Here is a 21,800-nt window from a genome sequence, read left to right as displayed (position 1 = left end):
GACCTCTCTCTAGGTACGATCAAGGGTCGCACAACTTTCCGCGTTCACGTCGATGATTCTAACATGTTCTTGCCATCGCGCAACTATTCCATATCGGCGCATTTCTCATCATTGATCGCCTTCGAAGATCAATCTGGCTCTTGATCCATCATCGATTGATTTCGAGTCCAAGATAAGAGAAAAGTTTTTTTCTTTTTGGATACGATATCTTGGCCGAAAAGCGCCACATCGCCAAGACAGGAAAACTGCCGTTATTCCCGTCAAAATGGGGGCATTCAAAGGACTCAGGCTCAGCCAGGGCTCCTCATGACCAGACACGGCCCGAAATACAAGAAACAAGGACGCGGGCATCCCGATGGCTCGAGTGAAGTGTTGAGAGTGTCATGTTGAGTGTTGGTGTTCCCGTTGCCCTGTCCGACATGGGCGCCACTGTCAATGATACCCCGCGCTAACGAAACTCCCATCACCACTCATGGTAAAGTTCACATCCCAGTTATGTACTGGAGGCAGCTTCCGGTCCACATGAGACATAGCCCAGTCGGTCGCCTCGCGATAGCTTCAAGAAAGTTTGTGGCGACCCGCGCATCTTTGACTGGGACTGACTCCAGCCTTGCGCAAAACTTGCTAGCTAGCTCACTTGGTTTAGTCACTGCAAAACTCGAAATTCACTTGTGTCCATACGTCCCGATGGTGGGGGGTGAAAAACTGGAGTGACTGGTTAGCCGCCAACAAGATACTTGTCAGTGAGCGCTAGGTAGACGGGATGAACTGCGATATGTACTCGATAGAGAAGACTAATTCGACTCTTATTTCCTGCGAGGAAATGAAAAGCTAGTTCAGGTACCGGTGTTACAGCTGGACGAACTATGTAACTGACCAGTGATCTGCTCCGACTCACCACCACACCTTCGGAGCATCAGGTACCCGTTCAGTCCTACCAACAATTCAACATCGGAATTCCAAGTTTTCGACTTCGGGCCTCGGGAAGAAGGGCGCCAGGCTCGAGCCAGGCTGCCAGCAATCCCCCTCCCAACGGCACTATCGATTCCTACGACCGACGCTAAGACTTGATCCGATTGATATCACTTGAGGTTATGCACGGGGGGTCGTTAGTAGGTACCTACTAGTAGACGGTGCACGCTATGCAGAGCGGTTGCAGATGTGTTTATCCAGCCTGTCGGAGTGGTAAACAGGGAAATCAGAGCAAGCCCAAACCGGAAAGTCGGAATGATCACCGGGGATGTGATTGTCCACCGAGTCCACTAAAGTTTGGCATTGTATAGCCGGCTTGTCCATACCAGTCGCAAAGCAAAAGCCGTGAGGTGACCACCGTTGACATCACCATGCCCTCTTTGTTAGTGGTTTTTGTTTCAAAAGGCGGGGTTTCAACAGGAAATCTGATTCCTCTGGGTCGCGGTAGTCATGGTAAGTAACATGGGTCTTGGTCGAGGGTCCCGTCATCCTGAGGGTTAGTCGCTGTACTTTATAGCCGTTGGAGGTAGTTGTGCCGCAAATTGGGGTCCCGTTCTTCCAAAGACCTGGGGTTTCTTGTGCTCGGCTAACAAAAGCCGCTTGTGCACAATGCCAATTGCCAATCAATAAATCAATAAATCAATCAATCAATCACAGACCCGGAACGGCCAGAATCCTGGAACTAGAAGACGGGAGAAAGGAGCAAATCAAGGTCAAGCATCACGGGTTTTTTGGATCTTCTTGCAATTTGATAACACTATCATGCAAAAAAGATCTCGATCTCCGCCGATTACTTGCCCGACCCAGCCTTGCCAGTTACCCTCACAAACAACCCGACCGAAGAAAAAAAAACCACAAGAGTCCCATCAACCCCACTTCCACCGGGCTAGGAGGGAAAGAAAAAAAACAAAGGTTGCATTCAGCAGCCGAGAAAGCTCTAGCGATCTCACTGCGTACTGCCCCAGTCCTGGCCAGTCCATGGCCATCCCCGGTTCCGCCCATCAGGCCATGGGAGACAGGACAAGGTGCCGACCTGTTCGCACAAGGTTCTCCATTTCATAGGTACACTACACTATGTACAGCGACACCAGCACGGAGACGGGCAGGCCTCGTGGAAGCGTGATTGGGCCAGGAGGCAACCATCAAGGCCCTCGATAACCCATCCGCCGTATTTCTCCTCCACTATTGGCGTCTTGGCCGGCGCTCTCTTCAGCTGAGAGCACCAGTGGGATAGGGGTTTTTTCGGGCATGTTATGAACCACGTCAATCCATGGACATTCCGTATTGTGTCCAGTCTTTTTTCCCCTTCGGATTTTTGCGGACGGCATGACGGCGAGTTTCGGTCTTTCTGTTCCAAGTGAAGGGATTCCCGCTATCTGAATGGTATCTCTGGCGGATCCGCTAACAAACAAAGACCAAAACCAGTATCACCGGTGTCCTGGGAAGACGGCACACGGCAGTCCAGGCAGGGAGATGGGGGGCACGACTTGTTAGCTCCGATACTCACGGTTTCACTCAAAAAAATACCAGCCTTCCATAGCATAGTAGTTCCATAGCCTTTGAAGCTCTACACTAGAGGCTTTGCCATCGAGTAAAGACATCTTTTTTACTTGCAAGACATCTGTGTAACGTGTCTTTGCGGGATGGGGCGATCTTGCAACAACAACACATTCAATTCCACGCATCTCGAAAAGATCTTTAATCCCGTCACGCACGGACAGCCCAGTCTGACAAAGGAGGATGGTACTAGAACTAGTGTATGGTACAACACCTCGATCTCAAAAGGTCTTCCCTGCAACGGCATGTACACTAGAATAGGAAGGGAGAGAGGAGATCCCAAAGACTAAAGTATCCCTTCGGACGGCCTTAGACAAGCGGGCCTACTACTATGTACACAACCTACTACGTAGAGGTATGTAGTGTAGTGTAGCGTGGTGTACATATGGCCCAGCAAGACCAACGGTCACGGATGTGAATCGAGTGAAGCCCAGGACAGCGGCGTACACTAGACTAGGTAGAGGCATATGTGAGCCACATCTGGTCGGCATCACGAAATGCATCTCTGGCCCAAAAAGATTCAACAACCAGGCCGTCTTTGTGGATGCCCGTGCTTGCTGGCGCTCGTTGGTGGACCGGGAGCTGGGATGGGATGCCGTGTCGGGTTCACTGCTAAGGCCGCCCGCCGGGAACCAGACAGATCAAAACCCACCAAAACCAAAACCCACCAAGGGGAAAGTCCACCAAGCCCACCGGGCATAGCATCATCATCGAACAAGGGCCCCGCCAGCGCGCATGCAACGTGGGAGCGCCAAGTCTGAAACCCGACATCGTCCACTCTGTTGCTCGCCAGTCTTTCCATTCCCAGCTCCAAGGACCGAGGCGAGGACCCAGGTTTTTTTTTCAATTCTTGCACTTGCCTTTTTATTCTATGCTCTTTTGTATCTATCCCATCCCGCCGCCTGCTTCTTCCCGTCCTCTTCTTTTTTTCCTTGTCTTCTCTTTCCCCTTCCAATGCTTTGAATCGGTTTCAGTTGCAGGTCTCGTCTCGCAACTCCGACCCGTCTTTGACTCCACGCCCATTCGCGCTTCTGATCAGTCCCGGTCACGCTTCACCTCGCTAGACCGCCGCCGCCGCCGCAGTACTAGCAGCACAGCAAAGCAGCGATCCCATCCACTGTACCGCACATCAATTTGTGCGGCAGCGACTTCCGCAACAGCACAGCACAGCACAGCACAGCACATCACAGCGCAGCGGCTGTCGGCATCACCGCCGCCTCACGTTGCACCCGGGGGGGTATCTAGCCGCCGTCAGCTGTCATAACGCAGCGCCGTCCGCGGCCCTCCTCCCTTACCTAGTAGAGGTAGTACCTACCTACCTACTTACCTAGCTCGACACCACCATCGCTCCGGTTGCCTGTTCCGTAACAACGAAGAGATAGCGCATCCGAATCGCACCAACAAACAAACAAAACCAAGCACATCCCGCCTCCACCCTCCCCCGGCGCTCTGCCAATTTCCTTCAACAACAAAGCCCCGACGATCGCGCAACGGTAATACGTTCGGACTCTGGGCGCCATTCCCTGGAGGTAGCGACCCTCTCGTATCCTCATCTCCCCATCCGGCGCCAGTGGGTGGAGACTGGAGACCATGGCGGATCCCCAATACGCTCGCCGGCGAGCTTCCCTGGATCCTTCATTCCACGCTGGTTACTCGCCTCACACACATTCCCGGTCGCGAAACGGCTCCAATGGCTTCGCCTCTCCTCTAACAACACCGCCCGTGACTGCCAACTACCAAATGCAAATGCCGATGCCGATGCATCTCGTCCAATCTCAATCGAACCATCAACGACGATCGCCCAGCGTGAACACTTTCAGCACCGTCTCCAGCGGAGGAGGAATGCCGCCCCCGCCCGCCGCCTACCGAACGTCGCCCACCAGCGACATCAGGAGATCTACCTCGAGTCGCTCCGGCGGCACCACCGACCAACCAACCAGCTATGTCGCACTCCTACGAAAGCAAAAAGCGACGGTATGGTGCGACCGTGCACAATATGAGGATCCCAGATTGCTAGCACAGCAGCGTGCGGCCAAGACGCGGGCAGCCATGGAAGTTTCGGGCGCGGTAACGGGTTCGGGAACGACCAGCGCCCGCACAATAACCGGTCTGTCTGCGGGAGGAAAGGTCGCCGCAAAGATTCGACATCACGGAAAGCCGACAGTCGTCGGATACATACCAGATGGCCACCACGTCGGCGTGGGAGGCATCCCTCTGAGACTCAGCGCGACCGAGGTGGAAGGCGAAGATAGCGACGATGATAACGACGCCTTGAACCGATACAATCACCGGAGAACCGGTAGCTCCAGTCGAAGCAGCACCGCCAGCGGGAGAAAGGGATTGGGCTATCGCGCTTCCGGACAACTCGGACCATCGAATTCACAAGGCTCCGGCTCTCGAAGGTGGACCCCCGGCGACACGCCAGAGCGACGGGGCTCCCTAGCGCAGACCAGCGAGCAGGCCTCTGCTGGCAACGATGCGGCTAGCGGAAAGGCCCTGAGCTTTGCCAGCGGGAGCAGTAGCGAGCGTCTAGATGCTGTCCCTGACCTCCAGGCCCACCCACAACGACAGCTGGCAACCAACAGCTTACTCAACGCCACTCTGACGCGCGAGAAGAGTGTTAAGAACCCCGAGGAGCTCAAGAGGAGAGGAAGCGTGGACGAAAGGACATATGAGAGGACAATGACATTCAACTCGTCCGGTCGCTTGTTCATCGCCAACCCTGATTAAAGCAAGCAGAATCGGGAGCGGATCGAAGAAGGAGATTTTTACTACGTCGGGTTTTGGGCTTTCCAAACAGCCGGAACCTGTGATACACAGCATGGGAATTTGTGCCTGAAACTACATGCATAGCTAGGCGCATGGGTGTTTGCGTTTTGTTCTTCTTTTTAAATCTTTTCTTTTTTTTTTTTCCAAAGGGAAAAGGTTGTCAGGCACGGGCACGGTCACTGTCTCGAATGCACTGCACAACACCACAGGTCGTTCGATGGTAGCCAATTATTGCTTGGATAGGGTTATTCGGAAAAATAATACTTTGCTTTGGGACACACACACACACACACACACACATCCTTGAGATACCATTGAATGCGATCTGGTTTTTGTTTTACATTTTCCGATGAGACGTACATACACGCTACAACAACTATGCGATATGTGACAAGCATCAACTTAGTTGTCATCCTTACGGCGTCTACACTGCCGATCCTGTTTGGAGCGCTTAACGCTTACCATACAAGCTCATTAAGTCATGGTATAATAGAACGGTTTACTAATTTCTTGGTTTTCCAACGGCCTCTGATCCAAGTTTCTAAATGGGCCAAAGCCGGTAGTTCCGTCCCTACAGCCATATAATAAGGCCAGCTATAGGTAGAGCTATGGTCACACCCTTTGGAGAACTTGGCCCCATAACACGCGCTGTTATAGGAGAATCGGGAAGCTGGGAAGAGGATGACGAAAGGACAAGACACAGGACGGAACCCATGGCAGCCTTCAATGCACCACGCCTAAAGTCAAGCCACACACGACGAGACTATCTACCTAAGGTGAAACCTTGCCACGTTCACTTTTTCTTGGCCTTTGCAACTGAACTGAGTTGAACCTGCACGCAGGATGGGAAGAGTTCAGGGTTAGGGCTGGTATTAGTGATGCCATGATGCCCGAGATGGAAATTGACTGTACTACCTCTACTGCCTGAAAGTTGAAGACAGGCAGCCATTTTGCAGGCAAATGATAGTTGAGATGAAATCCACGAGGTCAGTCATTGTAGGGTTTCGAAGTCGTACATGAACAACAACCGTGGAAGTTCATGATCACTAACAGGCAGGTATATCAATGGTCCACCAATCCCTTTCCAAGCATCGAACAACAGCAGCAAAGATCACTCCACTCACCACTGAACCTGCAATCAATGCCAGTGAAACATACCCGACTTGGTACCTACATTGAACTCATTGATCCACGGTTATCGATTGTTCGAACATCTGCCGTAGTTCCAGCCACAGCGACTTTAATTGAATGAAAGCAGCAAAGCCACACACCCCTCTCAAGAACTGACGCGAAATCACGCTCCGCTTCTCGTAGATTAGAAGTGGGGCACTTTAAGGCGCGGGTAGGGATCCACTTGGGCTAAATTGAACGGAAGGCGCGACGGTGGGTGTCGCCAAACGCGTCCCGCTCAGGCGGCAGCAACCGCGGACCAGGCACTCCAGTCACTGCAGAACCCAAGAATCACCAATCGGTTTCAGGCCTTTCAACTCACCCAACGACGGACCATCCGAAGAACCACCGACGGCGACATCTCGACCTTCCCGGCCTTCTCAGCAGCTGGTTCCGTTCCCATCAGCCAAACAAACGCTTTTACGACGCCGGGGAGTAACCAGCAGTGGTTCATTGCTTTTACACCGCCAGCGCATGTACGACTGGCCTAATTGTGGGACCTGGACCTTGTCTGTTCTGAACTTTGGACCCCTCAACTTCGATCGACCATTTTCAGACTAGATCGCGTCGGTTTGGACCGTGAATAGCACGCGTCAACCAAACAACCAAGTAGGACTGCTGGGGAAGGCAACACCACCATGCCTTTGTTCACAACTACCACAAGTGGACAGGAGGACTCCTCCTGTCTCAAGAGGTCACACGACCAATTCCGGGAAGAGGTTCCACCCCCAAGTTCTTTCGACGACAGTAAGTACCGCGTTCTGACATCAGCCCACGCCCCAGACGCGAGTGAAGCTAATCGCCAATCTCTACAGAGGAAAATGTTAGGTCATCACCGCCCCCATCTTCGGGGCCCGCAACCCCCAGAGCCAGAAAAGCCAGTCCTGCATTGAGCGACGCCAGCAGCCCATTGGACCGTCTATCGCGATCCCCGAGTCTATCGCCCCCACGACTCGCACCTCTCACGATTTCTACAACCAATACGCCTTCTACCCAGAAGCAGACATCCGGCGCCAAGGCTGCGTCGACAACGACAAAGTCGACAACAGGCGAACCGGCCGTCAAGAGGAAGAAGCTGACCCCTGAGGAGAAGGCAGCCAAGGCCGAGGCTGACGCTGCCAAGAAGAAGGAGAAAGAGGAGGCCAAGGCCAAAAGGGCAGCGGAACAGGCGAAACTGGAGGCAGAGAAGCAACAAAAGGCCGAAGAAAAGGAGAGGAAGAAGCGTGAGAAGGAAGAGGAACTGAAACGCAAGGAGGAGGAGAAGAAGCGAAAGCAGGAAGAGAAGGAAGAGAAGGAGCGCAAGAAACGCGAGAAGGAGGAAGAGGAAGCCAAAAAGAGAGGCCGACAGATGAAGCTCACATCGCTCTTCAAAATCAACCCAGCAACACCAAAAGAGAAGCCAGTTGCCGTCAAGGTCGAAAGCAAAGATGTCGAAATGACGGATGCACCGAGTCTCGCCAAGGAGAATGAAGCCTACCGGAGGTTATTCAAGCCCTTTTACGTGAAGGAGTTTGTCACGCTAGCCAAGAACCCCTTCGAGGTAGACGAGGAGACCAGAGAGGCCAAGTCGCGGATACTGGACGAGTACACCGAGGGAAAGCGGGCGGAGTTCCAGACACCGGAAAAGTTTGACCCCTTGGAGGCTCTACAGCTGCCTTTCAAGACCCAGAGGCGCGGACGCCCATATCCGAGTGTGCGCAAGATCATGACGGAGATTTATGGAGAGTCTTCAAGCAGGGCTATGGACCTCACCACAGAGAACACTCAGTTCAGAGATGCGCGGGAGGCATTGAAAGCGGTACCAGTCAAGTGCATCAAATTCAGCCAAGATGTGCGGCCACCGTATGTCGGTACAATCAGTGGTCTTCCTCCGGGCGTCAAGAGTCTCTATAAACTCGCAAGAAACCCAACTTCACGAACCATCCTTCCCTTGGACTACGACTATGATTCGGAGGCCGAGTGGCAAGACGAGGAAGGCGAAGATGTGGAGGATCTGGATGATGAAGAGGAAGACTTGGAGATGGATGAGGACATGGACGACTTCTTGGATGACTCCGAAGATGTCGGCCCTCAGCGTCTCGTCTTTTCCGGCGGTATGGAGCCAGAGAGCACTGGCATATGCTGGGAGAATGAGAAGCGGTGCACAGTGAAGCCAGAGCTGTACCAGTGCCGGATGGAGATTATATTGGGTACGTTCCTCTGGAGATATTATTGCTGTTTGAATGATGCTGACCTTTTGTCGGTTGCAGAGTCCCTGGACGAAGAAACCAGCATTGACCCCTTTTCGACTGATTATTGGGCTTCGAAGTCGAAGACCAGCTCATCAGGTAACGAAAAATCTAGTGTGATCGCATCCGCATCCGTCACTGCTCAGACTACTTCATCATCCTCATCCTCACTCCTCCATCCATCCTCTGCCGCTACCACCACCAGTTCGAAATCTGCCAAGGCTGGTGGCTCTCAAGCACCAACCAATGCGTTCCAGGCACTTACAAAGGGTACTACAGCAGGTAACTCTCCTCCTAACAAGGCTATCACTACTGCAGGCGCCTCAACTATTGTTGCTGCTGCCACTACTGCTGCTCCCTCAGCGACAGCACCAGGTGGCGTTGTTGGTGGTGGGCGTCGACCTCCCGGTCGACAGAAGATGTCGGACCAACCCCTCCCTGCCGCTGCGCAAGAACAGCTCAAGGCGCTCATGCATGAGATGCCCATGGTTAGCAAATTGGGTATCATCGAGGTCTTTGCTTCTAAGCACCCGGATATGGTCCGGGCGCAGATCAAGGCTTCGTTTGAGTCCATGACTGAGAAGCAAGGAAAGAGTGGTTGGAAGTGGAAGGAGTAGCGGTCTTTTTCTCTACATCCTAAAGGTCGATGGAGTTCATGTGGATTCGAGTAACTGTGTGAGTATATACCTAAGCATTTCTGCACAAGTTGGACGTACTTATATTCAAGGGAGGGGAATGCATCGCATGCTCATGGTCTCACCATGGAGGGCAAACGATATTACATGATATATGAAGAAGGAAAAAGGAAGGTGGTAGATCAGCAAAGGGAACCTCACAGTAAGCGGGGAGTCAATGTCTATGGCCACCGTACGCAGGCGGACAGACTTGGTTGGAGATGGGTTCAGTCATGTTTGAGTGGGGTGCCTTTGTAGGCGTTTGCAGCACACATTCTTTGCGGTCTGGTTGTTGGTGGTTAGGCATATCTTCCTGGGCAAAATAGCCAGATAGAAGGAGTTCCAAACAGATGAGCGGGGCATGAATGATATCATGGACATGAATGGTCTGATTTGATAAGAGCCCACAAATGGGCAACGAATTATATTAGGAGATGTGATCATCTACACTACATAAACAATCACCTCCAGTTCTCAGATCGATGCTGTTCTCCTGCACTGTCGATCTTCAGGGTCCAACTTTGAGACATATGATGCTACGTAAAGCGGCCGGAAGACTATTGCGAATATCCTGCGGAGATGCAACCCGGATAGTGAAGATTCGGATGGAGTTCGATGAGGAGCTGGGGGGATTGGTGTAGATGAGCAAGATGGTCAGGATGGTAAGAAGTTAGTGAAAGTGATATTTGGTGCAAGAAGTTCATCATCACACGGCTTTAGGAAGAAGCGTAACGTATGCGTGGCTTTTTATTCTGATGGTGATTGTTCATCCTAAGAAAGAGTGATCTTGATTATATGGTTGCTCTTGGCTTTACATTTATTGGTCTCTTGAACGAACACAATAGGTCAGGGATAGCAGATGGACAATGGATGTACGTATAGTAAATGTTTATTTGAGTGTCCAATACCAAAACACCTTAGCTATCCCTGTTATACTATCTTTCAAAGTTCTATCGCAACCATGTTTCCCATTCCAAAAATGATTCCGCCCCAAGCACTTGCCCTTCTCAATAGGACTGCATTGACTCATGCATCTCGTAGTTGCTGCACCGTGTTTATGTTAGTATTACACATGTGGGTTCCATGACTGCCTTCAAAAGCTTCCAGCAAAATGAGTCAAGCAGAGAATGCAAGGAAAGGGGAGACTCACGGATCATACATGTCCCTCTCTCCATACTGCCGATCATACAGATCGTGCGCCTTCTCCCTAGCATGCCGTTTCGCCTCTTCGCGATCCACCTTTCCCTCCAATCCCCTCCGCTCAATCATCTTGTCGACTTCGGCCCCAGCAATGGCAGCAAGCGCCTCCTTGGCGACGCCGTGGTTGACGGGTTTACCCTCGCGCCGCTGTTCTTTCTCCCACAAGTGCATGGCCTCAAAGGCAACGGCACCGCCGAGAAGCTCGTGCGAGAACTTTGGCTCTTCGTCACGCTCGGAGTAGAATTCGCGGTGGGCCGATTTGGCTTCGTCTAAGAGGGAAAGGTGTTAGAGACGAGATCATGAGGTTGGCACAATAGCCAGTGCGTGTGACATAATTCAAACCAGGGAGACACATACCAAAACCGAAGAAACCCATGATGATATATCGAAGGAGGTATAGGTTGGAGGTCAATGTTTACTAGTTAAAGGTTGCGCAATTGAGTAAAGAAAGAAAGAGAAAAGTTGCGAGGAAGTGATCAGTTTGAGTAGGTATGAGCCATCAATGATATAAAATACGAGATTCCTCCCGCCTCCCCTCCCTCTCGGCTTCTGAAACGCTCTGACGTATACGAGTTGCCAAACAGTTCATCCAATATCCACCCTTTCCCTCTGCTTCGGGTATGTCGGTACGTATCCATCTTGTGATGGCAGTGCTGCAGAGGGTGGGGAACTAAAAACCGAACCACCTGGCAGCTGAAACTCCACGGACAGTTACGCGTATACACACCTTTTGCCGGCATTTAAACGGGTTTACAGACACTTTCCCTCGCTTATGTTTCGAATAGGGTGAGCACAAGTATCTGTAATCTGTAACAAGATTAGTGAAAGGAAACATTGGTTTGGGGGATGCAGAGTGTGGATGGAGAGCACCACGGAGCATCCAGTATACAGTCTCTTGATGATCTTTTTAGACACAGAGAGGGCAGATATGGGAGGGAAAGATTCGAATGATCATTGCTTCTCTGAATTTCTATTTCAACCATTGCGTCTGGTGATGGGTAGGTAAGTTTGTGGTTTTCACCTCAACCGGAGAAAACCTCCTTTTATGAATACTGTAACAGCATGTGCAGTAATGGTACATAGTGGTTGGCCACGACTTGACTGCATACATAGGTAGGTACCATCCATGTGACGTGATAGAAGCGGGTCCCACCGACAGACTGGTGGTAGGTACGTGCCCCAGGTTGGTGGTTGTCAGCGGCAGGCCCTTCCTTACAACCAACCATATACGCCCTGAATTCCAGACCTTCCAACACCTTCAGTACCCAGCTTGCGTGGTAGAGTGCTTGGGACAGAAGATACGTGGTATTTTCGTTGGACGGTAGTCAACTGGGGACTTGGGCTGTCGAGCCTTTTGCTTCTTTGCTTTTCGTTTCTTCTTTACAAGTGACGTCGTTGATTGGGTTCAGTTACTCGTCAGCAGCTTGAGCCAAGGGGATGGAAGTTGGGAACCTGAAGAAGAAGAAGATTGGTGATTGAGGGTTCAACTGCCCCCACGCCAAGACGGGTTACCCCAGAACTTGGCAAACCTTATTTGCGTGCCCCCAGTGGACGTGCCCAAGGGACCAGCTGTGCAGTGTGCTTTGGGGTTAGGGTTGAAAGAGTGGAATGAACTGATAGCCCCACTTGACCGAGCGTGTGCCCCGCAGTAAAGTTCCAATTTTTGTCGAGAAAATTTCCAAAAGGGCGACTCGGACCTGGATCTGGACCAGCATCTCGACCCGTCTTTTTTTTTTTTTTAATCAAATTATTGTTATCCGACCGCGCCGCTGATAGACCGTTTGCCTCCTCCTCTGCCGGTCATTTCCACGTATTTACAATCCTTGGTTCGTTCCCTTGAACCCGCCGGAAACGAAAACAGAACAACAAATCATCTACATAACATTGTTATTGTTCATGACCGACGCCATGACGCGACCAACCGTATCCCCGTTCCTCGAACCAGGTCTGCGCACCAAGCCCCGCTCGCTCGCCATTCTCCAGCTATCGCGCGACAATCTTCTCCCCATCTACCTTCAAGAAGCCTCGGGCGAACACGACGGCTATGCTGAGGGCGCCGTAGTCAACACTCGCTATGGCTCCTTCCCTCACTCCACCATGCTGAATGTCCCCTGGGGCTCTCAAATCAGGGCATCCAAGGTTGACACTGGCTCCCGTGGTCGCAAGAGGAAAAGAGGCCCCAAGGACGATGCCAGCCGCGACGATGCCGAAGAGAACCAGCCCGAGACCGCCGACAACAATGACACTGAGGCCACCGGTGTCAAGCAGGCCGTTGCCGACGACAGCGGCTTCATCCACGTGCTCCCTCCCACTCCCGAGCTCTGGACCCAGAGTCTTCCCCACCGAACACAGGTCGTCTACACTCCCGACTACAGCTACATTCTGCACAGGATACGTGCCAGACCTGGCTCCACGATTATCGAGGCTGGTGCCGGCAGTGGCAGTTTCACCCACGCCTCCGTCCGCGCCGTTTATAACGGATACCCTTCCAGCGCCGAGGACAGGAAAGGCAAGGTCTTCAGCTTCGAGTACCACGAGGAGCGCTACCATAAGATGAAGAAGGAGCTTACCGACCATAACCTCGACGGCCTCGTTCACCTTACACACCGTGACGTCTACAACGGCGGCTTCTTAATTGACGGAAAGAGCCCGGAAGCCGACGCAATATTCCTTGACCTCCCTAAGCCCTGGGAGGCCCTCCCGCACCTCTCGCGACGCAAGCCCCAGACCCAAGCTAAGGAGGGAGAAGATACCGCCGCCGAATGGGTATCACCGCTGAACCCCAAGAAGGCCGTACACATCTGCACCTTTTCTCCCTGCATTGAGCAGGTCACCAGGACCGTTTCGGCCATGCGTCGCCTCGGGTGGGTCGATATCGATATGGTCGAGATCGCCAACAGGAAGCTTCACACCATCCGCGACCGCGTGGGCCTCCATTACCAGACCGATCGCGGCGTCAACGTCTCGCCGCACGATGTGGAAGAGGCCCTGGAGAGGCTCGCCGAAATCGAGGAACGCGTCAGGGAGCAGGCTGCGCGCCCGAGGGGTGCGGGAGAGGATGGTGCAGAGGATGCGGACACTGTCATGAAGAATGGAGATGATGCAGCCAAGAAGGACAACGACAAGACGTCGGCCGAGCAGCCGCCATTCCAGACTCCCTGGGTTGATGGTCGCCTCATCACTAAGGGTGAGCCGGAGATCAAGACCCATACGTCGTACCTGGTGTTTGCCGTGTTGCCCAGAGAGTGGACCGAGGAGGACGAGGCGGCGGCGTTTGCCAAGCACCCCTGCGGCAAGGAGAAGGCTGTCGTTGGTAGCATTGACAAGCAGACGAGGAAGAAGGAGAGACGGGAGCAGTTGCAAAAGATTGGCGACAGGAAGGCGAGGAGGAAGGAGAGAGCTGAGAAGATTGCTGAGGCCGTCGAGTGAAGCACGCTGCATTCGGATCTTTCTCTTTTTTTTTTCTCTCCTTGATTCCCCTTTTAGCGTTTTCCAGAATACTGCATTGATGTCCACAAACATGGGCGCAGGTTCAGCCCGTATCTAATTGTCACACATGCACTTGAACTTCCCACTTTGCAATTGGACGACGTGATTGGTGGGTTTCCAATGCTCTCTCAAGGCTCAATAATGCAGCAGCACTGCAGATAAAGAGCTTCTCGATTCAAACAAAATCATCCCGGTGCGTGCCCTTAAAGCCTGGCCCAAGTGGGCGACGACTAGAATTGTGGGGTACAAAAGGCGGGTTATCGACTTGTACACTTGGACCTGAATGGCTTTGTCTCCAGAAACATCAACGCTACTTTTGGCCAAATAATCGTGCAATAACTTGCTCATTTCTCGAACCATCACCAGTCGAACAGGTGATGAAAAGAAGTTTGGAAATTCATTGCAGTCCACTTTATCTGCGCGAGGATCTTCCCTGCAGTGGCGAAGCCTCGAAGAGTTCGTCCCGTTTGCCACATTTTCGCCTTTGAAACTAAAAGATTCAAGACAACTTAAAGGTCAACAGACGACGAGAGTCCAAACATTGCACATCTATAAAACCTGTGGTATTGAGCCTGGTCGAGCTGTTCTTTCGCAAAATCGAGCCACCGATACATACGGAGCTGCATCCGGTTCAGCCGAGTACCACCGAGTGCCGTGGAACTATCTTGATCGTCTAAGAAATCGATAGTCTCGACAACGAGAATTCTCTCGCTTCGCTTATCACCGGGGTGGACCACCACGACACACGTTTACTCCCGGACCGATCTTTCGGACTTTATCGTTTTCTCAACGGTCAGCACTTGATAAAATCCCCGCCGTTCAGAAAAATACACATCCAACCCCCTTGAATTACCTGAACAAGAGCAAAGAGTCATTTCCCCTTTCTTCTCATTTGCCGATATTCATTGGCTCTGTTAGAAAACTCGCATATTTGCCCTATCAGACTATCCGACAAGTTCTTCACTTCCTACACAACTTTTCATTGGGAGACTTGCACTATCAACATATTCGTTTCTCGAACCTCTGGAGTCTCATCGGCCTCCTCGCTCCATCAAAGTTCACTGGTACAACACCAAAGGACTCCACACACCAGCACTGCGTCCATCATCACCAATCTTCAACTGCTATCCATTGTCACCACCAGACAGCAGAGTATGGTGACCCAAAGTGACGACAACCCTCTACAGAAGGGGCACGATGTCGAAGCCAACCTCCAATCCATCGAGGCCGACGAGAGCAAGCCTGCTGCACCACCCTCCGGTCTCTGGGGGCATATCTGTTACTATGGCCACAAGGTCGTTGTAGCTGGACGGATTGAGCTCCAGGGAATCTCCCCCATTCCAGTCAAGGAGAGGACAGTTACCAAGACGCTGAACATCTTTACCTTGTGGTGGTCAATGAGCTGCAACATTCTTCCGTAAGTATCTAAGCCATAGCCTACGGGGAGTTTCAACTTGACTAACACGCACAAAAAAAATCAGCATTACATTTGGCATGCTAGGTCCAGTATATGGTCTCAGTCTACGGGACAGCTGCCTCGTTATCCTCTTCTTCACTTTACTGTCTACTCTCTTACCGGCTTACCTCTGCACCTTGGGACCAAAGTTGGGTATGAGACAGATGATTCAAGCTCGCTATTCCTGGGGGTACGTTTCCCTTTCTTTTCCCATCTTCTAGTTATCTACTCTCTTGTAGGTCACACCAATCTAACAAACACCTACACTCAGCCGCTACATAATCTCCCTCCCCGTCCTCCTCAACCTCGCCACCATGACCGGCTTCTCCGTCATCATCGTCATCACCGGCGGCCAATGTCTCTCCGCCGTCGCCAACGGCCACCTCTCCATCAGCGTCGGCATCGTCATCATGTCCATCCTCACTCTCATCATCTCCTTCTGCGGCTTCACGACCCTACACATGTACGAGCGGTTTGCCTGGATCCCCGCCGTCATCGCCATCATCGTCGCCGTCGGCTGTGGCGGCAAGTACCTCCACCTGCAAAACCCTCCCGCCGACCCCCCTACCCCACAGGGCATTCTGAGTTTCGCCATGATCGTCGCGAGCTACATGATCCCCTGGGCCTGTCTGGCTTCGGATTTCACGACGTACCTCGTGCCCTCGACGCCGTCGTGGAAGATCTTCACCTACAGCTACACCGGCCTCGCGCTGCCCACCATTCTGCTCATGTGTCTCGGAGCCGCCATCCAGGGCGCCATCCCCTCCGTCCCTGCCTGGAGCGAGGCCTACAACGAGACGCTGGTGGGCGGGGTCCTGCAAGCCATGCTCGCGCCCGCCCACGGGTTTGGTCGGTTCCTGGTCGTCATTCTGTCTTTTACCTTGCTGGGCAACCTGGCGGCGACTTCGTACTCCATCACGCTCAACTTTCAGATGTTGGCGCCCGTGCTGTTCAAGGTCCCCCGGTACCTGTTCGCCGTCATCCTGGCGGCCATCTTGATCCCCGTGAGCATCAAGGCGGCTGCCGACTTCTTTGATAGTCTGGAGAACTTTGTCAGTCTGATTGGGTATTGGTCTTCTGCGTTTTTGGGCGTGGTCATGGTCGATCATCTGTGGGAAAAGAAGGGAGATTGTGGCAGGTATGATTTGGAGGCTTGGAATGATGCGAGCAAGTTGCCGTGGGGCGTGGCGGCGCTGACGGCCTCGGTGGCGAGCTTTGCACTGGTGATTCCTAGTATGGATCAGGTGTGGTGGCAGGGGCCGATTGCAAAGACGACGGGCGATTTGGGATTTGAGTTTGCGTTTGTTGTGAGCGGGCTGTTGTACCCGCCGTTGAGGATGGTGGAGAAGAAGATTAGTGGGCGATGATGTGGTGAGGATGAGGTTGTATGGGGGGGAGGAGTGGGGAGTAATGTGTGATGAGGTTGGATGAGAACCGCTTAAGAACTTAAAAGGAGTGATGATATATATAGGGAGGTTATTTGTGAAACGATTCAACATAATGGGTGGATTATCTACTTAATGATAATGGGCAGTAAAAGTTTTGGTTTTGGTATTAGACTCAGACTTTTCAACAGACAATGATGAGCAATTTGGCTGCAAGAGATATAGAGGGTCTGATACACTAGGATACCAGATAAGTCGGAAACATTCACAACGCAAAGTTGATGTCAAAAAAGTTCGGGACTCGAGCTTGGTTCAGCGCTGCGCATGGATAATATGTCAAGCTTCGCGGTTTCATGATCTCTCGCCGTCCCCATCAAAAACTCAACTACAGACCGGGCATCACCCACTCAACTCCAAAATCACCAACGCGGTTCCCATCCCTTTCAACCCATTCTTTGTCAACTTCCCCTCCTTAACCTCCCACTTCCCATCGCCAGCACCACCACTCTCATCCCAAACCACCTTCCCAACTCTACTCCCGCTCGGCACCTCCAACTCCACCAATCCCTCAACATCTTCCTCCCCAGTATTAACAACACTAACCAACATCTTCTTGCCCTCCTTGTCCACCCAGCCCGCCGCATCAACCCCTTTCACCTCCGTACTTACCTGTAACTTCTCCGGCCCCCTCCCCTCAACCAACAACCCCACCACCCCATCTTCCCCCTCCCCACTACTAACCACCCTCGCCAACCTCCCATGCGCCTTCCCCAGCTCTTCACTCGCCGGCCACACCCAGCTCAAAACCCCCTTTACCCCTCTATTAATCGCCAACAACACCATCGCCCAACTCTCCTCCGGAGTTGGGTCTCTCGCCCAGTACCCCTCCCCATGAAAAGCCTGGGGATTAAACATTTTGCTCTTGGGCCACACCCCCAACCATTCTTCATACTTGATCATATCCTCAAACCTTTTAGGTACATCCATCACGGACCCCGCGCAATTATCGCATCCGCAATCGCCATATGTCGAGTTACACGGTGTCCCCCATTTGGAGTTGGTCAAATTGGCAGACGACTCCCGGATGCCAATCGGGTAGATGTCCGCCATGAGGATATCCGCCCCCGCTGTGTAGCGAGAGAAGTAGTAGTTCTGGCAGTTGAGCACCAAGGCAACGGGGTGGTAAGGGTCGACGGACGAAATGGTGGTATAAGTCTCGATGGGAGCGGAAAAGGGCGCTTGCCACCCGTCTGGCTCGTCGACGGACCAGTAGGCAAATAAGGCTTCACTGTTATGGGTGGTCGAGGCGGCAGTGACTTGCTCCTTGACCCAGGTTTGGTTGGTGTAGTTCTCGCGCAGGTCGAACATGTAGGGAAGGTTGATGCTGTCCATGTAGGCAAACGCGGAGGCGGATTCGGGGTAGTGGGAGAGGGGAACCATGCCTGTTAGACCGAGGTCGGCGTAGGATTGGATGATGGAGGAAGAGTTGGGAAGGGCGAGGAAGTTGTCGTAGGAGGCGTAGAAGCCGTAAGGGAGGATGGGTTTGAAGGTGTGGTTGGAGGCGGCGTTGAGGTGGTGAAGGCCGCCGTTGAGGTTGTCGATTCTGGTGACGCTGCCGGAGGACTTTGAAGGCAGGTAGAGGAGGGTGGTTTTGACTGATGGGCCTTTTGTTGAATAGGTGAGTGTAACTTGGATGGGCGAAAGACTTGAGGTGAGGTCGGTGAGGTTGAAGGTGAAGAGCTTGCCGGTTGAGTTGACGGGGATGGAGTCTTGGACTAGAACTTTATCGTCTGTGGTTGTTTTGATGGAGAATTCCACATTGTTTGAGGTGTTGTTGCCCCAGTGAGTTCCATGGAACCGGGAGATCTCGGCGTTGACAATGAACTCGCCCTTCTTCTCGCTTTCCAAGTAGAGGCTGTATCGGGGCTTGAACTGGACGTGGAGGAGAGGCGCTAGAGGGTCTGGTGTCGGTGGAAGTGTTTGACCACCGGGATCAAAAGAAGGATAGCTTGACTGAGTTAGTTGCCGTTCCCATGATAGCCACGGTTTTCCACTTACTCTGGCTTATACACTTTACCACACCATCTTGGCCAGTCTGGGTGGTTTCCCGTGTCCTGCGAAGCAACACTGGTGATAGCGCCCAATAGAAGCCATGATGCGGACCACATCGTCACCACAGTTGTTGTCTGTGAGATGATGCGCCAAAGGTTCACAATATCGTGGACTTGCGGATACAACAGCTTTTTATGAGTGACATAATCACCCCTCAATCGCTTGGTTCCGTCCTCTTCTCACCGTTCTGTTGTGACACTGCAAACACTCTACGTAGTGTAGTAGCCTCGCATCCCAAGTGAGACAAACTGACCAAGTCGGCCTCTCACCGATGAGGACAGATGTGTCTGGTGCTATGTGTACCAGGAAAGGAAGGTTGTGCTAGCTGCAAGGTGACATAGGATGACGGCCTTCCCCTTCCCGGCAATGATCGTAGCTTCTTGATGTCGAGAACATTACATAGTCCCGTGACGTGCGGAAGGTAGAATATGGCAACCTCCTTACGGGTCCCCCACTTATAACGACAAACATTTACCTCTATGGCCAAATGTTTTCATCTGAAGATGTGCCATGGATAGGTAAGTAGGTAGTTTCGATTGCCCATCATCTGATTTGTTGTACCGTTGGGGTTCCGGGATCACTTCATGCCAACTGTCCCGTCCGGTCACGAAGTACTTGGCGAAAAATGGAATCGCGACGTAGCCATTACAACGCTGGAATCGACTCCTGGAGATGGCATTTATTAGTGACGGTGTTCACCTGTCGATGTTTTCTTCTTGTTGAAGTTGTTCCTGAAAAAAAAATAAAAAAATGACGATGTCCAGGACATCCCGTCAAGGTTCTACATAGGTAGCGCCTCTTTGTACACTGCAGTGGAGCACCACCTGTTCACTGCCGTTCGGACCCCACCTCATTGTCCTGAAACTCCCGTCGGGTCTGGGGGCCGAGTGGGGCATTCCCGACAGCGGCAGTGCCTGACTTCGGTTCCTACAGGGGACCACCAATCACAAATGGAGTTGGACGCTGTTCACAGCCACCACTGCACCACAGGCCGCGCATACCTCACCCACCTCAGCTCCAACCGCGCCGCAGGAGATCACCTCACCCATACGGGATGAGGCGCATACCTAGGTCTACATACCTCTAGAGGTCCCGTCTAAGTCTAGGGCTCAACTTGGAGAGAGACGCGCAATCATGCGCCGCTAGGGTACTATAGTCATCTGCGCAGCCTCTCACGTTTACGAATCACTTGTTTTGTTGTTCTTCACACTCCATCGGGCTGGCCTGGTGTGATTTAACCATCTCTCAAACTCTTCTTTTCCTTTTTATGACTTTGCGACTTCAAGTCGACTAACTGACTGAACAATCTCGGCACTCGCTCACTCCACCAGCTACCTAGTCTTCACTTCTCAGGTCGAACATGGCACCAACAAGTGGAAGCCCATCCTACCACGCCCTGGTTCCTTCCCTAGATGTATCCAAACGCGCCGCCCTCCTCGTCTCTACCACCACCACTCTCCTAACAACAACAACAACCCGCCGGGACCTCTCCCTCCAATCCGACACCCAAAAAATCACCCTCGGCATCATCTTCGCCTACATGCTCGCCATCTTTATCCTGTGGAACGTGCCCTACATCCGCTCCATCCTCTGGCCCTTCAAGATGCTCGTCATCGCCTTCCACGAGTTCGGCCACGCCATCACCTGCGTGCTCACGGGCGGCCGCGTCCTCTCCATCAGCCTGGACCCGCGCGAGGGCGGGGTGACGCACATGCAAGGTGGCCGGAGCGGACTAACCTTGCCGGCGGGGTACTTGGGGAGTTCACTGATCGGGGCGCTGTTGACGTTTTGCGGATTCGATATTGTCGCAAGCAAAGTGGCTAGTTTTGTGGTGGGCGGGTGTTTCTTGCTGACGTTGTGGTGGGGGAGGAGGGATTGGTTGACGATCGGCACGATCCTGGCAGCCGTTGGGCTGTTGGTCGGGTGTTGGTTTATTGCGCACGCGGAGGCGTTGAGGTATGTGGTGCTGTTTATTGGGGTCATGAGTTCGTTGTATAGTGTTTGGGATATTGTGAGTACCTACCTACTTTCCTTCCTCTTTCATCTTCTTTGGCGGGTTTTGCTGGTGATGGGCAACGTTGCTGACGATGAAGGAAATAGTGCGATGATTTGATCTTGCGCAAAGTCAACAGCTCGGATGCCAGTGTCTTTGCAAAAAGATATGGAGGTTCTTCGCAGTGCTGGGGAGTCATCTGGTCTATCATCTCGTTGGGCTTCATGGCCTGTGGCATCATTGCCGGTATTGCTGCATTTCCGCAAACGAGAGCGCAGCAGCAGGAAGATTCGCAGCATTTCATTCCAACCAAGTTCTGAGGATGGATTCTGAGGATTCGACATGTTCGAGGAAGGAAGCATGTGTTGGTAGCACAATTGGCGTTGGATCATTGAAAGTCATCATATTGTGGAGACATGGACCAAGAAAGAGCCTGGATAGGCAAGGCACGGTTGAAGACGTGAAGTTGGTGATACCCGTTGGCTTTTGTTTAGGATCGTTTGGACGGAGGGCTAAACAACACAGCAAACATTGTTCGTTTCGTGCATAGAAACGGGCGATGTTGATATACTACTACGTCTTTATGGTCTTGACCCTCGTTTTACCAGACACGAATCATTCTCTTTAAACGTGATATTGAGCGCAATCCCTATTTGAAACCCATTGATACATCTACATATACCTTATGTAAGATCCAAATTAATCTCCACGACCAAGTCCTTTTGTAACTTGGATCAAGAAAACCTGACCATCGAAAATGCCCTTCACCTTTGTCATTGGATAAATTCTCTCGCA

The 21,800-nt window shown here is 52.3% G+C and overlaps 7 protein-coding genes across 7 annotated transcripts; 5 read left to right on the top strand and 2 right to left on the bottom strand.

Annotated features, from left to right (window-relative positions):
• The first annotated feature begins 3,350 nt into the window (after nucleotides 1-3,350).
• NCU04199 (hypothetical protein) lies at nucleotides 3,351-5,801 on the top strand. The gene has a single exon (XM_956066.3). It carries the CDS (start codon nucleotides 4,120-4,122, stop codon nucleotides 5,257-5,259), a length of 1,140 nt encoding a protein of 379 aa, XP_961159.1. The 5' UTR covers nucleotides 3,351-4,119; the 3' UTR covers nucleotides 5,260-5,801.
• Nucleotides 5,802-6,490: 689 nt separating this feature from the next.
• On the top strand, nucleotides 6,491-9,847 carry cac-1 (chromatin assembly-1). The gene is made up of 3 exons (XM_956065.2): nucleotides 6,491-7,215; nucleotides 7,284-8,657; nucleotides 8,718-9,847. The coding sequence occupies exons 1-3, from the start codon at nucleotides 7,107-7,109 to the stop codon at nucleotides 9,311-9,313; spliced, it is 2,079 nt and encodes a 692-aa protein (XP_961158.1). The 5' UTR covers nucleotides 6,491-7,106; the 3' UTR covers nucleotides 9,314-9,847.
• Nucleotides 9,848-10,241: 394 nt separating this feature from the next.
• On the bottom strand, nucleotides 10,242-11,035 carry NCU04197 (CipC protein). Its single transcript, XM_956064.2, has 3 exons — nucleotides 10,928-11,035; nucleotides 10,521-10,839; nucleotides 10,242-10,414 (listed from the first exon to the last, which is right to left on the bottom strand). The coding sequence occupies exons 1-3, from the start codon at nucleotides 10,944-10,946 to the stop codon at nucleotides 10,378-10,380; spliced, it is 375 nt and encodes a 124-aa protein (XP_961157.1). The 5' UTR covers nucleotides 10,947-11,035; the 3' UTR covers nucleotides 10,242-10,377.
• Nucleotides 11,036-12,241: 1,206 nt separating this feature from the next.
• NCU04196 (tRNA (adenine-N(1)-)-methyltransferase catalytic subunit trm61) lies at nucleotides 12,242-14,270 on the top strand. The gene has a single exon (XM_956063.3). The coding sequence runs from the start codon at nucleotides 12,467-12,469 to the stop codon at nucleotides 13,997-13,999; it is 1,533 nt and encodes a 510-aa protein (XP_961156.2). The 5' UTR covers nucleotides 12,242-12,466; the 3' UTR covers nucleotides 14,000-14,270.
• Nucleotides 14,271-14,317: 47 nt separating this feature from the next.
• On the top strand, nucleotides 14,318-17,199 carry NCU04195 (purine-cytosine permease FCY21). Its single transcript, XM_956062.2, has 3 exons — nucleotides 14,318-15,476; nucleotides 15,541-15,705; nucleotides 15,787-17,199. The coding sequence occupies exons 1-3, from the start codon at nucleotides 15,214-15,216 to the stop codon at nucleotides 16,880-16,882; spliced, it is 1,524 nt and encodes a 507-aa protein (XP_961155.1). The 5' UTR covers nucleotides 14,318-15,213; the 3' UTR covers nucleotides 16,883-17,199.
• NCU04194 (hypothetical protein) lies at nucleotides 17,194-19,731 on the bottom strand. The gene is made up of 2 exons (XM_956061.2): nucleotides 18,959-19,731; nucleotides 17,194-18,908 (listed from the first exon to the last, which is right to left on the bottom strand). The coding sequence occupies exons 1-2, from the start codon at nucleotides 19,066-19,068 to the stop codon at nucleotides 17,300-17,302; spliced, it is 1,719 nt and encodes a 572-aa protein (XP_961154.1). The 5' UTR covers nucleotides 19,069-19,731; the 3' UTR covers nucleotides 17,194-17,299.
• Nucleotides 19,732-19,993: 262 nt separating this feature from the next.
• On the top strand, nucleotides 19,994-21,717 carry NCU04193 (hypothetical protein). The gene is made up of 2 exons (XM_956060.3): nucleotides 19,994-21,023; nucleotides 21,113-21,717. The coding sequence occupies exons 1-2, from the start codon at nucleotides 20,373-20,375 to the stop codon at nucleotides 21,323-21,325; spliced, it is 864 nt and encodes a 287-aa protein (XP_961153.3). The 5' UTR covers nucleotides 19,994-20,372; the 3' UTR covers nucleotides 21,326-21,717.
• Nucleotides 21,718-21,800: the final 83 nt, after the last annotated feature.

Source organism: Neurospora crassa, linkage group V (genome assembly GCF_000182925.2).
Source record: "Neurospora crassa OR74A linkage group V, whole genome shotgun sequence".
Lineage (NCBI taxonomy): Eukaryota > Fungi > Ascomycota > Sordariomycetes > Sordariales > Sordariaceae > Neurospora > Neurospora crassa.
The sequence above is the reverse complement of the archived record's forward strand: the minus strand, read 5'-3'. Positions and strand labels throughout refer to the sequence as shown.

Excerpts from the sequence above, each read along its gene's own strand:
- NCU04199 (XM_956066.3), top strand. The coding sequence starts at position 4,120 with ATGGCGGATCCCCAATACGCTCGCCGGCGAGCTTCCCTGGATCCTTCA.
- NCU04196 (XM_956063.3), top strand. The coding sequence starts at position 12,467 with ATGACCGACGCCATGACGCGACCAACCGTATCCCCGTTCCTCGAACCA.
- cac-1 (XM_956065.2), top strand. The coding sequence starts at position 7,107 with ATGCCTTTGTTCACAACTACCACAAGTGGACAGGAGGACTCCTCCTGT. Across the intron at positions 7,216-7,283 it reads CCCAAGTTCTTTCGACGACA|AGGAAAATGTTAGGTCATCA; the intron begins GTAAGTACCGCG and ends CAATCTCTACAG. Across the intron at positions 8,658-8,717 it reads CCGGATGGAGATTATATTGG|AGTCCCTGGACGAAGAAACC; the intron begins GTACGTTCCTCT and ends TGTCGGTTGCAG.
- NCU04194 (XM_956061.2), bottom strand. The coding sequence starts at position 19,068 with ATGTGGTCCGCATCATGGCTTCTATTGGGCGCTATCACCAGTGTTGCT. Across the intron at positions 18,909-18,958 it reads GGTAAAGTGTATAAGCCAGA|CTATCCTTCTTTTGATCCCG; the intron begins GTAAGTGGAAAA and ends AACTCAGTCAAG.
- NCU04193 (XM_956060.3), top strand. The coding sequence starts at position 20,373 with ATGGCACCAACAAGTGGAAGCCCATCCTACCACGCCCTGGTTCCTTCC. Across the intron at positions 21,024-21,112 it reads TGTATAGTGTTTGGGATATT|TGCGATGATTTGATCTTGCG; the intron begins GTGAGTACCTAC and ends TGAAGGAAATAG.
- NCU04195 (XM_956062.2), top strand. The coding sequence starts at position 15,214 with ATGGTGACCCAAAGTGACGACAACCCTCTACAGAAGGGGCACGATGTC. Across the intron at positions 15,477-15,540 it reads ATGAGCTGCAACATTCTTCC|CATTACATTTGGCATGCTAG; the intron begins GTAAGTATCTAA and ends AAAAAAAATCAG. Across the intron at positions 15,706-15,786 it reads CAAGCTCGCTATTCCTGGGG|CCGCTACATAATCTCCCTCC; the intron begins GTACGTTTCCCT and ends ACCTACACTCAG.
- NCU04197 (XM_956064.2), bottom strand. Across the intron at positions 10,415-10,520 it reads GAGAGGGACATGTATGATCC|CAACTACGAGATGCATGAGT; the intron begins GTGAGTCTCCCC and ends AACACGGTGCAG.